The sequence below is a fragment of the Ammospiza nelsoni genome, chromosome 3, assembly GCF_027579445.1.
Source record: "Ammospiza nelsoni isolate bAmmNel1 chromosome 3, bAmmNel1.pri, whole genome shotgun sequence".
NCBI lineage: Eukaryota > Metazoa > Chordata > Aves > Passeriformes > Passerellidae > Ammospiza > Ammospiza nelsoni.
Window position 1 is genome coordinate 69,560,678 of NC_080635.1, and position 14,045 is coordinate 69,574,722.

Consider the following 14,045-nt stretch of genomic DNA (forward strand, 5'->3'; position numbering starts at 1 on the left):
CTCTAAATAATTGCAGTGTGCTAAGACAAAGAAAAAAAACATACTCCCACCCCTGGCTATGCAACTTTTGTGAAAAAGAGTAATAGAGGACTGACAGAATATTTATAACACAGTAGCATTCAGTGTTTGCACTTCTGACATGTCTTAGACCGCCCTTTGATCATTCTTTTAGATCTTTTGCAAGACTTCTAAACACACCACAGGTTTGAGTTTTTTTAAATTTTTCATAAAATAAGGCTCAGTATTTTTCAAAGAAGTTTTCCCTTAGTAATGTTGCCCAGAAGAAAGTAGAACATTCAGTGTTCAACTAATGAGTAACATGAGCTAATAAAGGAATAAGTTAATATTTTATAGCTTACTTGAATAAAAAAACTAGATTTTTTACTTGGTTTTTAAATTTAATTTTGTCTTTTCTACCACAGATTTAACAGTTTGTAGCTCCTATTTACACAAAACAATTACACACATTACAGTTTTCTTTGTTTTGAGCTCTCAGAAACAACACAAGAAATACTCCACATGAAGCCTTCTACTCGTGTTAGATTTACCAGTTTCCTTATATTTGCTGAAGTCATTGTGTCCACCTTTTTAAAACTCTGCAACACCTACCTGCTCCTCTACTGATCTACAAATGTCACTGACAGATGCAGTGCAACATCTGTTCATTTTCTAAATAAAGGGCTGCATGCTACAACACAGGATAAATAAATATATCATCAAATCAGAATACCTATTTGAGATGTTATAAAATTATTTGGAAATTATAGTATAGAGGAACTCTGCCATAAGGTCATAGTGTAGATTACTGAAACATCATGAGTAAGATGTTTTGCAAACAATGGCCTGAAAGAAAGCACTTAAATTTACCTGAGAAAGCATTACTGTAGTATCTTGAGAGTGTTTGCATAATATCTTTGGAATGCTGAGTCCATGGAGCAATCTTTCTGTAGGTTTTTACTCTGTGGACAAGCTGAGAGCCTCCATACTGCAGAGAAAGTGTGTCCCCATGATCTTCATATAATTCTTCAAATAATCTGAAGGAAAAGCAAAAGGTGTAATTTATGAAACTTCTAAACAGAATTTTAAAAGAGAAAATATAATAAAGTCTTTCTGCAAGTGCAATACAATTTCTTTGCCTTTATTCAGATAAATATGTGAAAATTGTATTCAGACATAATAATTACTAAGAAGGTTTAGACTTTGAGATTTTCATTACTTCTTAATATAAAAGAAGAGGTTTACACAGAGTATGCAGTTCTGTAGATTCAGGAAGACTAACATGTCCTACTACTTAATGGGGAGAAAATAAACAATATATCTTCACTAAGCAAGACATGTTTAATACACTAAAAGGGACAGAACATATCAATATCTCAAGGCTACATCTTCTGTTAAGTACATCAGGAATGAAGTTAGCATAACCTTCCAAAAATCTCTGCAGTTACAGATGACTCAAAGGTAAAAAATGAATAAACATGACTTGCAAGGAAAATGGAGGCTGTCAGGTAACATTTGCTGGAGCTGGAAAATCTTGATGTAAGCAGAAAGCAAAAAGAATTGGCTAAGAATTGACTTGAACAAGGAGAGCTGGCTAAAAAGTCCTCTGGCATCAAGAAGTTGACACTATCCAAACTGGGACTAGTTCAAATAGCAAAAATTAAACAAGTTTCCTATCAATGACAAAAGACAAAAAGAGGCTATCTTAAGGAGATGGTGCTCAGTCTAAAACATAAGAGACTGGAAAGTACTTCTCAGAAATGGAGACTATGGCTTTGCTTGAGCCAAACAATAACAAGGATGATATTTTGCTAAAAAAGACTGGCAGGTTAGTTAAGAGGCAAAAAACCCCCAAACCGAAACAAAATAAGCCCTGACCCGTCCCTAAAACAGAAAATCAAACCCAATCATTAAACCTGTTGGAATGTGTTTCACATCAGTACAGGAAGACAAAGTAACTCAGGCATCTACATGTAATAACTGCAGAGCAAAAAAGTCCTTGGGGAGTGAAAAGGAAGATAGAAACAAACAACAAAATAATTTATTTTTTAAAAAAGCACCAGAACAAGACAACAAAAGCATTCCCCTAATAAAGTTTCCAACAAAAGGGACAGTATTGCATATGTAACCTAGCAACCATCTGACTCAAGTTCTCCTGGAAAGGAGCTGGATGAAGAACACTTATCTGAGCAGCAAATCCATTTCTGCAAAAACTAAATAGCTTGTCCAAGGTCAAGTACAAAAAGATCAATTAGAAGGAAACACCTGCTAAGTAACTTAAAAAAAAAAACAAAAGAAAAACCCCAAAACAACAGACAAAAAAAACCCCCAAAGAAATAATCCCAAGCCCACTTGCCTCCACAGACATTGTTCAGAGAGCACAATATGATGTATGAGCATCTCATTTGTTTCTTTGGGTTTGGTGGGTTGGTTTGGTTTTGTTTGACCAGTAGCCTCAGGAGGCTGCACAGCAACTGCTATTGGCAGCAGGAATTATTTATTCCCAGAGGTTAACGTGCAGCTCCCAGCACCTGGGACATGCTGGATCAGAGGCACAGCCACTAGTGGGTGCTCTCCTTGCCACCAGGCAGAGGCCAGGAGGCAGCCACCTGAAGAGTGAACCAACATGCTGCAGGTGAGGTGGTTTGTGCAGCACATACCAGCTCCAGGCACCAGGCAAGTGCTGGAAACTAATGGGAAAAAAGAGGAGGAGCTGAAGGTATATCTCAGGTGAAGGGGACTGAAGCACAACTACTTGTGGTTTCTGAATACAAGTTAGGTCTCCATGCTCTAAAACTATCAAACCACTAGTTAAAATCAGCAATGAAGCCATAAGTTTCATAATCACAACAACAGCTTAAAAGAATAAAAGCACAGCCCCTAAAGACCCCTACATTAATTTCTGAAGCATGTGTACAAGTTAAGCAGCTTAGTTTACCCTTAACCCCAAAGCATTTCAATACAAATGCTGGGTTTTCATAAAGAGTTTGAGGATGCTTGTATAAATATCATTGACACCTGATCTGAAAGAACAATTTTGCTGAAAAACTTTTCTTCAATAAATCAAAAACTACGAAATCTTCCCAAAGAAAAAGTAGGAAATAGCAAGGTAAGATGTACTTATGTACAGTTTGGCCTTCTCCATGAAAGTATGTATTTACTTCAGTTCTCACTCTCAGTCAGCATTTTGCCTCAAGCAATTGAAACAAGTGTAAAAGACTGGGGCAGAGGTTTTCTTAAATTATTTCAAGGGAAAACACATCTCTTTAAGTTTAGGCATATAAAAAGAATGAAGTCAAGCATTTATATCATAAGACTGATTAATATTCTTTTCCAGAAGATCGAACTTTCAGCATGGCAGGATTTTCTCATGATTTCAAATACCAAAGATGTTTTAAACGTGGACAAATAAACATGAAATCATTCCAGCAGACATAACTGTATGCTTCTTCTACATGGACATAATTCTCCATAATCTCTTGACTCAAAATCATGACACACTCTTTTAATCTATCTTACCTTACAGCATCTGTATCAAATTGTAAATTTGGTTTATCAATCAGTCCCAATGAATACAACTGGTAGGCCAAAGCACATTTCCCCACCATAAACTGGGCTGTGTTAGTGCGATCTAAACAGTCCACACAGTTGGTTCGAAGGACTCCAGTCTGGTGAAGCAACCCAAATAAAAGATTTATCTTAACCAACAAATTACTACAGTCATGATTATTACTTTTTTGATACTAGCTAACTCTTATTAAATCTCAAATTATGTCAAATTGTATCTGCTCTGCTGTTTATCTGCCCTCAACAAACATATCCCAGTTATCAGCTAGTACAGGAATGGTCACATGCTCTCTAACTTATAAGAAACACAAAATTATGAGTGGCAAGTCAAATCTTAATATGCCCTGTGTTCAGAGTATGTAACCCTAACATTCAGGTGTAAATTTGATATTGTATGGTTTCAAGTTTAGTCAGTACTTTTCTGACCTTAAAGGAAGACATGTTTCGAGTTTTATTTTCTTTTAGTGCTGGAAACTGTAACAATGTACCGAATATTCAGCACAGGTGCAAATGTCAGTAGCCCATGTTCATGTCTATGAATATGTTATCAGGGGTAAGTATGTGCTTATTCCTCACTGCTTCTGTAGAACATTTTATGACACAGTGCTAAAATGCTGCTGGTTTAACTTTCACAGCACTGATAACACTACAGACTGAACAGTAATGGAAACCAGTTTAAAATATAAGCATTTCTCAGACTAAGTCCAGCAAAGATACAATTCCAACACCACAAGGTTTGGGGGTACCATGCAAGAACTTAAGGCCCTAATTCCCAATTAGATTTCTAGGAATGACAGCCATAATAATATATACTATAAATATCAATTTAAGAGCAGTCTGTGAGTCACCAATCAGGCATTCAAGTGAAATGATTCACTGTTCTTTGGAAGTGCTGACCTACATCACTATGAACTAAAGAAGTATATTTTAGTACCTGCAAGCGACCAGTGGAAACAACACAACCTCCCAGTTCATTCCACCTGAAAAAGAAACAAAACAAAATGACTTTCAAATGATTTCATAAAATAACAGATCCTATCAGGTATTGATCTGCTCAGTGACAAATCGTTACTTCTGAATTTTCAGCAACTTCAGAGACTTCATCTGCAGCAGTCTAAGCAAATACAGTTTCTATTAAAAAAAAAAAAAGTTTTATATTTTGTATTTATAAAACCATAAAATCCACTGGTTAACAACAGACTCGGTAACATTTAGATGACAATTATCTTATTAGTAATCCTCAAAAGAAGTCACTTGGTAATTTCTAAATTAGTCAGTCTTAAAATAACAAATAATTTATTAAACATAGAAATTCCAAACAGCTTTCAAAGGAATAGGTGCTATTCATTATGCATCAAATAAATTATAGGTACTTTTCATCTGGACGCAAGATACTGCAGTAGGAATCTGGTCGATTTACAAAAAACCCAGTCTTTTTCACTACACTTTCTGCAATCACATTCAGTCTGTCAAGGACATTGCAAAGTTTGCTGAGGAGAGAGGAAAAAAAAGAGATAGTCAAAATATATTAATACTAAAAAAAGTCTCACTACATATAAGCTTTTTCCATAACAAAAATTATTTAAAAACAGGCCCATATCACAGCTTGATTCATTCAACTGTAATTATGCTTATAGTTCTCTTAGATTCTACAGGACAGAAAGACTGAATATGTCTAAGCAATTTTGCTTCTTTTTGATAAAAACATTATATAAACTAGAAGCAGAAGACATAAAAAACCTAAAACTCCTTTATTTTTACATCATACAGATTTTTTTCTACCAAACTTTCTGTGATTCAAAAATATGAATGAGGCAGAAAAGGATGTATGATCATCCTAAATCACATTTCCTTGTTTTGTTTGGAAGCTGCTGTTTTGTTCAGTAACATTTGCTTCCATATGTGCATTTCAGTTACAAGCACTAGTATAGAAAATACTACTTCTACCTTTTAGTGTATTTGGCCATATCCCAGGGTATATATATAATTGCATGCTCTGGGGGTAAGAACTGGTTGAGATATGTCACAGCAGCAACAAGTTCTTCACTGAGAATCCTTTCATGCTTTCTTTTTTCACGTTCCTTTAGCAAAAAGAAAAGGAATTTAACATCAAAATTTTCATTAACAACTGCATATAACCCATACACGTATGCATATATAATGGAAATCAAAAGTGGAAGCTGTAGCAACAGCAGGCAGGTCTCCATAAATAGTATAATTAAAATAAGAACAGAAAAGATAGAAAAATCTGAACATTCTAGGTTTTTAACAATCATTTGTTATTAGTAGTAAAAGTCACCTGTTTCAACTGTGCATAATCATTGGCTGAAAAATGGTATGCTGTAAGTGTAAAGAAGAAAACACAGAAATAAAAGTGGCTATGTAGATGAAATGGACAACCACAAAAGAGAAGAAAAAACACAGGGTAAAAGGGAAGCATTCCATTCTCTTGTGGAATACAGGAGGACAAAGGGAAATTCTTCTCCATTACTGGCAGGAGATGGCAAACAACAGCTCCCATCTCCCAGTCTTGCAATTATTTTTGAAAATCAGAACTGTGTTGCCATTGCCTGAATATAACATTTATTTTCACAGAACCACAGAATGGTCTGGGCTAGAACAGACCTTAAGATCACCTAGTTCCAATCGTGCTTTGAATAGAACCATACTATTTCAGTAGTTATCAGTGTTAATTTAAATTTAATTATAAATTTATTTGGACTTAGATCTAACGGGTAACAGAAAAAACCTGAAAAGAACAGTGAAAGATTACTGTAAGAAATCTCTAAACATGGGAAATTTCATTTTTGAAGGCTGTAGTGGAAGGAAAGTTATGTACTATATCCTGTAGGATGAGAAAAAAATATTTTATTTTTATAATAATAATAATAATAATTATGAAAAAAATATTTCACTTGTAAGCTAATATTAGTTTTAGAACATAGCCAAAATTATGCAGTGACTCTACAGAAAGAAGCTTAATATTAAAAATCAAACACATACAACTCATTCAAAATATTGTACCTTCACAAGATTCAATATAATAATGGGAGAGCCAAATCTCTGAAGCATTTGGTCAAAGTGAAGAGCAGCAACGTGTGCATAAGGATCTGCTTGGTCCACTGAAACAAGCATAAATTGAAGATGATAATAAATGAGCTGTAGAATTTCCCCTTAATAGTACTCTACACAAAAGATGCATTAATTCTCTGGTAAATACTTTTAAATACTTTCCCCTCTTTTCATGTAAACGCTGTTAAAAAAATATTCCCTTTGTTGAATTGCAGGCAGCTTCTTAAATTTTCATTAAATACTTATACAGAACAATTATTTTGGCGCCATTAATCTCAGCCCAGATATTTTCCACCATTTTCAACAGGTTTAATATTTTATCCACAATACTAAGATAAATGTAACTAACTTCACACACAAAGTAATACAAAGAAAGCTCACATCTTCAAACAGAAACATTTCCTATTTAATTTCTGAATGTGAAGTCTAAGATGGAGATTTTTTCCATAATTTTTTACTTTGAATTATGGCTTCACAAAGCACAAGTGAACAGACAATTTGCTCATTTTTGCAAATTCGGTTTTCACTTATTCTCTCAGATGTTCCTTTAGGACACAGCACTAACCATAATCTATCACAAAGAATAATTTGTACACACGTGTTATAGGTGGTTTAGGCATCATAGTTGAAATATCTTGAGACCAGTACAGAGGGACAGACCCTCGAACCTGAACATAGGAAGAATAACTCCCCGCAGAAAATGACATAACTGAAGCATCATAAAGTATTTGTTCAGTTTCCACTTCATTAGCAACATCTCCCTAAACCAAACAGAAATACACAAATGATGTAGACATGACATTCAAAGCCGCATGCAGTACAGAGAATTGATCAATACAAACAGAGCACAGTTAAACTGTGAGACACTGAACCACAGTAGTGAGAGCAACACTGAAGGTTAAATTCCCATTTGTCCCTAATGAATATTACCAATTTTTTATTTCTTCCCTCAGTTTGGAAATAACATTATCTCTACGTGTAAAAAACCAAAACAAGTGCCAAAAAAACAAGTGGTAAAAAATCTAAACAATTTAGAACTATTATATTTATTATTTTAGGAACAATTTTATTATGCCAACGAAAAATGCAATGATAGCTGTTATAATATCATCTAATAGCATAATTTACAGCCAAACCCTTAACAACCCTCCAAACTATTTCAGCTCTTCAGTCAGTCAAGTTCAAGCTTTCATACTGGGGAGGGACAGGAGGAAACAACCCCTGAAATCATATTTGATTTACCTCACAGTTTGCTCCTCGTTTCAGAAAACGTGTTCCAGCAAATTTGCTTGATCTTCTGGCTATCAGAGTGACATATACAGGGCGGCCATATATTAACAGTTCTTGAAAGAGAAGTTAAGGTTTACCTGTCACATGCAATGTTTTGTTCACTTACTTTGTTCATGCAAAAATAAGGTCTAACAAAAGTGTATGAAACTGATAGATGTGATTTACTAAAATCACCTTAATAGTGGTATCACTTCCAGACTTATTTTGCAACTGGAAGAGAACATTGCCCTTTCCAACAATCTGTTTTAAGAACTCTGAAAAGCAAATACATTGCAATACATCACCCACTTTTCAGAGCCTACAGAAGAGAAGCAGAATTTCTATTTCATAAAATGACAATGGAGGTGAAATGGATACAAGAGACACCTAGCACTGCAAATGCTGCTTTTGTGAATACTGGGATTAAAACTTGGGAGCTTCATTTCCAGATGAAGTGTATTGGTTACCCTCTAATTATTTGTTTGGAAAAATATACAAATTTGCAACCACTTGAGTAAAATAACTGAAACCCAGAGGCAAACACGCTATTGATGCAGTGATGGCTTTTTTACAGTCTTTTTCCATTTTACTAAAACCAAACAGAATCAGAGCCTAGTGTGACTACCACTGTTTCCTCAGTGTTAGAGAGGCACAAGAAAGAGTTAAGAAGATATTTGCTCACTCCTGCAGCTGCAGGCATAATGTTGGTGGTCAGATCCAGCTTTGATTAAGTAAGACCACAAATGAAATAGTGGTATATAAAAGCAGATCTAGCTGTTTTTCTGAGGAGTAAGCCAATGACCAACAGTCCTACAAACATAAAAAAGCAAAATCAAATTTTGGAGACACCACTAATGTTAACATCATAATTGGTTTTGCTTCCCTAGAAATTTTAAGCTAACATGATAGTGTTGGTGAATAAAAAACAGTGTCTTTGTAATATACTAAATTCTTAACACATAACCTGACATTTCTTTGGACTCTGATATGCATTTGGACTTTTGCTTCTTCTGCTACAATGTACATAGACCCTTTTAACCATTTAAAATAGTATATAGTCAAGAAAAGAGACTTTCACACGTCCTAGTGCTCTTCACATAGCAGGGCTGAAGTTCCATCATCGTGTTCAACAGAAAGACAGTAAATACAAGAATTTCTGCAAATCTCAGTAACTAAAAAACATTTTAGAGAAGATTAGTAGGAGAGCATTTCTATGGCAATGTCATGGTTTAAACACAGCTGAAACCAGATCAGTCAGCAATTCAGCTCTGCTTAGCTTTTCTTCCTTTCCTGAAACATCTGTGAAAAAATACAGCTGAGCCAAAAAATCCTCTCAAGTTCTTCACTACTAAGCCCCACACTTATTAACAGAGACTCACTGAAAATGCAGTCTACCTGTGATAGGATCTCTTACAATAACTATAATTCTTACTTAGAAAGTCATGAAAATAAAAGCTAAACAATAAGTATAAAATTGAATGGTATTTATAGGACAAAGACATAATTCAATGCTCAAACTGGGTTTTTTCAAAATTGATACACCAAAATTCATTACAACAGTAGAAGGATACTTGATTGCCCACAGAATCCATGAATAATATACAGCAGCCAGTCACGATGAACAGCACTTCTGACTGCTTCCAGAAGCTTGGCGTTCCACACGTACTTCTCGTAAGGCTTACTGCAAATCCCAAATACACCTAGGAAGTTGTTGCAGTGAAAATGCATTAGCAATTAAGAAACAAACACACCTGCTTTAAAATCCAGGACACTGGATCTTTGTTTGGATTTTCCCTTGACTGCAACTCAGTGTAGCACTTAATTGCATCCTTGAGGTTTGCCAAACACAGATAATTCCAGGCACATGAAGTTTTATACAGCTTTTATGAGGATTTGCAGTTTTTCTAGAGTTGCCAGTCACTGCTGTGATTGAGTGCCTTCATGCAGAAGTTACTGATATACTTCAGTATTAAAAAGATCTCTATAGAGCAGCATCAAGGGATTTGATAACAAGGGAAATAAAGTTGTGAATTCCAGTTGAATTCCTCCATACAGAAGGACTTTATAAGCTTCTCAATTCTAGGTCACCTCTAATCACCTACAAGGTTCTGCAAGATCACGAACATCAATCCTTTTTCACACAATACAACAGTTTTCCTAATTTGCACTAACACGAAGAAACACAGCTATTGTAGACCTACAAATTACAATTCTGTTTCTGATATATCTGGAATCAAAATCTTCTTCTCTTTCAAATATCAGGATCAAGATGTGACAACTGTCATTGAAAGGTAGTAGAGGGAATTGAATAAATCTGAAACTTCGAAGAAAGAGGACAAGAATTCTATTGCCTATATTGTTTTCCACACTTTTTTCAAATGAAGTTTCTGACCGGACAAATTATATTCTAGCAGTATGAATGCCAACTATAGCAGAAAACTACAGAAGTCAAATGTTCTGCTGTAGGAAAATGGAGTTCTTCTCACAGATTGCAGGTGAAAATGCAGCTGTTGAACAAACTATTGCCACCTAGACCCAACCTACTGTAAGCCCAGGGAAAACTGATGTAAACAAAATATTTTCATGATGGAGTTTAGACAGTCAGCAGAAGCTGGTCACAAGCACTTAGCCAGAAATTTTTCCTCTTTCTTACTACTAGTGGCATTACTTTGGTGAGAATTTATTTTTAAATGACAAGGTGGCTATTTGTTACACATATTCTATGATTATATAGGTGAGCAGCACACAGTGCTGATGGGGTCAAGGTTAGGGCATCTTAATTTCTGATTGTTTTTACAATGACAATGACATAGAAGAGATAGTGCTTTTGTAAGGAGTCCTGAGGGATCCTCCAGATTAGAGTCTTTGCAGAAGAGGAATTATTGCTCTCTTCATTCCTTATGGTCCTTTCTGATATTGTAGTATTTGATAACCAGTTGCTAGTGTCTTGATATACATGAACATGTTACTAATATCTTTTTCCTGGGGGCATGAGGGTTTCATTCAACAGAATAAAATCCAATATTAAGAATTTCAGGAGAAAATTACTCTGGGTGTGTGTTCATGAAGAAAAAGGGAGAGAAAATAGTTTTTCTCTCTGGCTGTTCATCTTTATACTCTTATGAATACATTAGATCCGAACTGAAGGCTGAACTTTCCAACCAAAATGAGTAATTTTTCTTACATTTCTTGACAGGGGTTACTACAGTAAGAGAATGCTAACTTCATACAGTTCCTCTGTTGTCAGTATTCTCCAATATAAAACCAAAAAATGGTACTTAATCGGTTATTGCTTCCCACTCTCTTTGTAACTCATTCCTGTTGGGAGACTCAGAAGTCAGTTGAGTAATCAATTGCTGGAAAATGTCAGCATGCTCAGTCATCTTCCCCAATTGCAACGTAACTTAAAACAATGACTAGAGACCTCTAGAAATCAGTGTTCACATTGAAATGTATTTGGCACTTCACAAAATCTTTTATTAACTCACAACTGTTAACACTACTGACCAACAACAGAAGACGTGAATGTTTCTCAAAAGCAAACCTAAGTGGAACATAGGTTAAATGCACTCATGTCCAACAATATCAGTTTAACTAGATAAGATTTCTTACCACTTCCGCCCTGTGTTGAAAGTCCTTCATCTTCAAATATATCAAAACTCTCTTGTCGGGTCTGGGTTGTTTCAGTTTTTAATATCTCAAGTGGCATTCTCAGGACAGTAAGATTATACTGAAGGGAGTGAGATAGATCGTAGCTGTAACTGATAGACATTTAACATTTATTAATAATTGTAGATGCAGAAGAATTTTCTGAAAGCCCTTACTTTCCACCCATACTTATATTTAACACAGTACTATTTTATAGACAAGACTTCTGAACAAGAAACACAGATCCTCATTCTATAATGGCAAATGATACAAATGATTTCCAAAAGAAGCTTTACAAACACAGAAACTATTTACAGTTTACAAAAACTGAAAAAGTGTTTATAATCTTCTTTTAACTGAAAACTGAACATATATTTGCATGGAAGAAAAACTCAAGTTTTACACTGAAAAAAATCTTTCACGTGCCAACGCATGAACCACACATAAAACTTGGGTAGGTTTTATCTTCACAGATCCAGCTGTGAAAGCCTTCATTTTCCAAGAGGAAGCATCTTCTAGACTGACAAACCTTTTGGTGACTGCAAGAGGGATGTTTTAGGGTTTTTTGGTTTTTTTTTTTTTTTTTGAAAGTCTTCAAGTCTTCTTCCACTGCTGCCAGGTAGGTTTACCACCACATTTCTCCCATTTTTGTGCTGTCCCAAAAATCTCACTTAATAGTAGCTGGGACACAGAAACTTGTCTTAGGTATGGCATTCATGAAACAATAAACAAGAGAAATGCAATGACTAAAAAACCCTATGAAAGACATAACCCATGTAGGGTGTATCTTAAATGAGGATCTATTTCTCTGCCTTTGCTCCTGAGTCAAGGCAAAGCTATATTTATGGAAAATGGGATCAACAAAGAATAAATAACAAGACAAGCAACCTCCCCTGAAACCTAATACTTTTCCAAAGAAAGAACTTCTGCATAATCTGGCAAGGCTGAACAGTCAGTGGAAACAGTAGTTTCAGTGTCTACTTTTTTCCATGCCATTAATAGTTCTATATTTCTTAAGCTAATGGAGACTAAATTCCTAGCCAATTGATTAAAGGAGAAAGCAGGTTCAAAATACACAGATGCAAATGTACAAGCAGCATGATCATGTGTCTTATTTCTCCAGAATATCAACCTAAAAGTCTTGGGTGTCAAAAACAAAACCTATAATCTCCTAGCAAGTGTAAGTGCACATTTTTTTAAAGGAATAATAACTTATACCTACCTAAAATAGAAGTTGCTAGAAAGGTCCACATTTTGAAAGATTCTCAGATACCTAGCAAAATAATTCAAGTTGGAGGAAAAATTATTATTTTAACAAGACAGACTATAAGATGTCATTCAGAGGATCACAGAAAAGAAATTACACGTAAATATTCATATTTTTTTCCCTATGTTCCCATCCTATCTTACTGTAATTGTTTTGACAGGTAGTTAAACTAGAATGTCAGAATATGGATTAAATAAATAAAATACCCTTTTTTTAAAGAAAACAAAACTAATATCTACTCATACACATACTCTGTTTCTTTACACAGTTGTGAAGTTGCGGTTCTATTTTCCGCTTATGCACATTACATTTTTCAGGACTTAAAAAAGAAAACTCTCAAAAATACTACACAAGAAATAAAATTTTTCCATTACTCTCAAATAAATGAACAAGAAAAGAAATATCTAGTAAAATCTGTCATAGCCTTGCAAATTCCCAGAAGAAACTATGACATTGTCTATGAATAATACAATGTCAGACACCATAAATATGTAGGTTAGGTAACATGGTCTGCTGCACCCTAAGAGGAGAGACTGAGGTCTGGGATCAATCCCACCTTAAAGTGGAAGCTTTTTTAATATTTAAAACAGGCTTGGTTCTTTACCTGACATCAATTTATCATAAATCATCACTTTTTGACTATTCACACTTCGTACAGACTGATTACAGTTTACTGATACCAGTTGCCTGCTATTTCATAGAAGCAAAGTCACCCTACCCTGATAAAAACAAAGGCTTAAACTTCTCTCTTCCTAAAAAAGTCCCTGAAAAGAAAGAAGCTGTTCAACTTACCAGTGAATCTTTTCACCACCCTTTACAACTGCAACATTCACAAGATGCTGACAGCACAGAATCATTTAATAATCTATTCAGCACCTCTTGAAGGGCACAAAAGATCTCTTCAGGTGAGATTAACATCATGCAAAAGCTACTAAATAAAGAACAGTGCCCCAAATCGTACAAACCAATATTAGCATTACATTGCCCTCGCAGGAACAATGTTTACATTTGACACTTCTGGGTGCAGATTTGCTAAACTTAGCTGTGACATGGAGATGTGGATAATAAACTCTAGATTATGACAGCTGTATTTACTCTCCAGGCTAGACGCCATGGAACTTGTAGTCTATTTTCCAAACAACAAGAAAAAATGGCTTGAATGACATATTAATACAAAAAACCCATGACCAAAGTTCCCAGTTGCAATTCAACATTGTTCAGAAAA

At 35.0% G+C, this 14,045-nt stretch overlaps 1 protein-coding gene across 1 annotated transcript in view; it reads right to left on the reverse strand.

Annotated features, from left to right (window-relative positions):
* Positions 1–14,045, reverse strand: part of FIG4 (FIG4 phosphoinositide 5-phosphatase) — a 49,186-nt gene that overhangs the window by 21,207 nt on the left and 13,934 nt on the right. The window contains exons 5-15 of the mRNA XM_059469080.1: positions 12,776–12,826; positions 11,518–11,666; positions 9,477–9,605; positions 7,879–7,979; positions 7,235–7,397; positions 6,589–6,686; positions 5,512–5,645; positions 4,938–5,054; positions 4,499–4,544; positions 3,517–3,665; positions 868–1,034 (exon numbers count right to left, since the gene is read on the reverse strand). Of these exons, the coding sequence (XP_059325063.1) occupies positions 868–1,034; positions 3,517–3,665; positions 4,499–4,544; positions 4,938–5,054; positions 5,512–5,645; positions 6,589–6,686; positions 7,235–7,397; positions 7,879–7,979; positions 9,477–9,605; positions 11,518–11,666; positions 12,776–12,826 (1,304 nt within the window). The remainder of the gene's footprint in view (positions 1–867; positions 1,035–3,516; positions 3,666–4,498; positions 4,545–4,937; positions 5,055–5,511; positions 5,646–6,588; positions 6,687–7,234; positions 7,398–7,878; positions 7,980–9,476; positions 9,606–11,517; positions 11,667–12,775; positions 12,827–14,045) is intronic.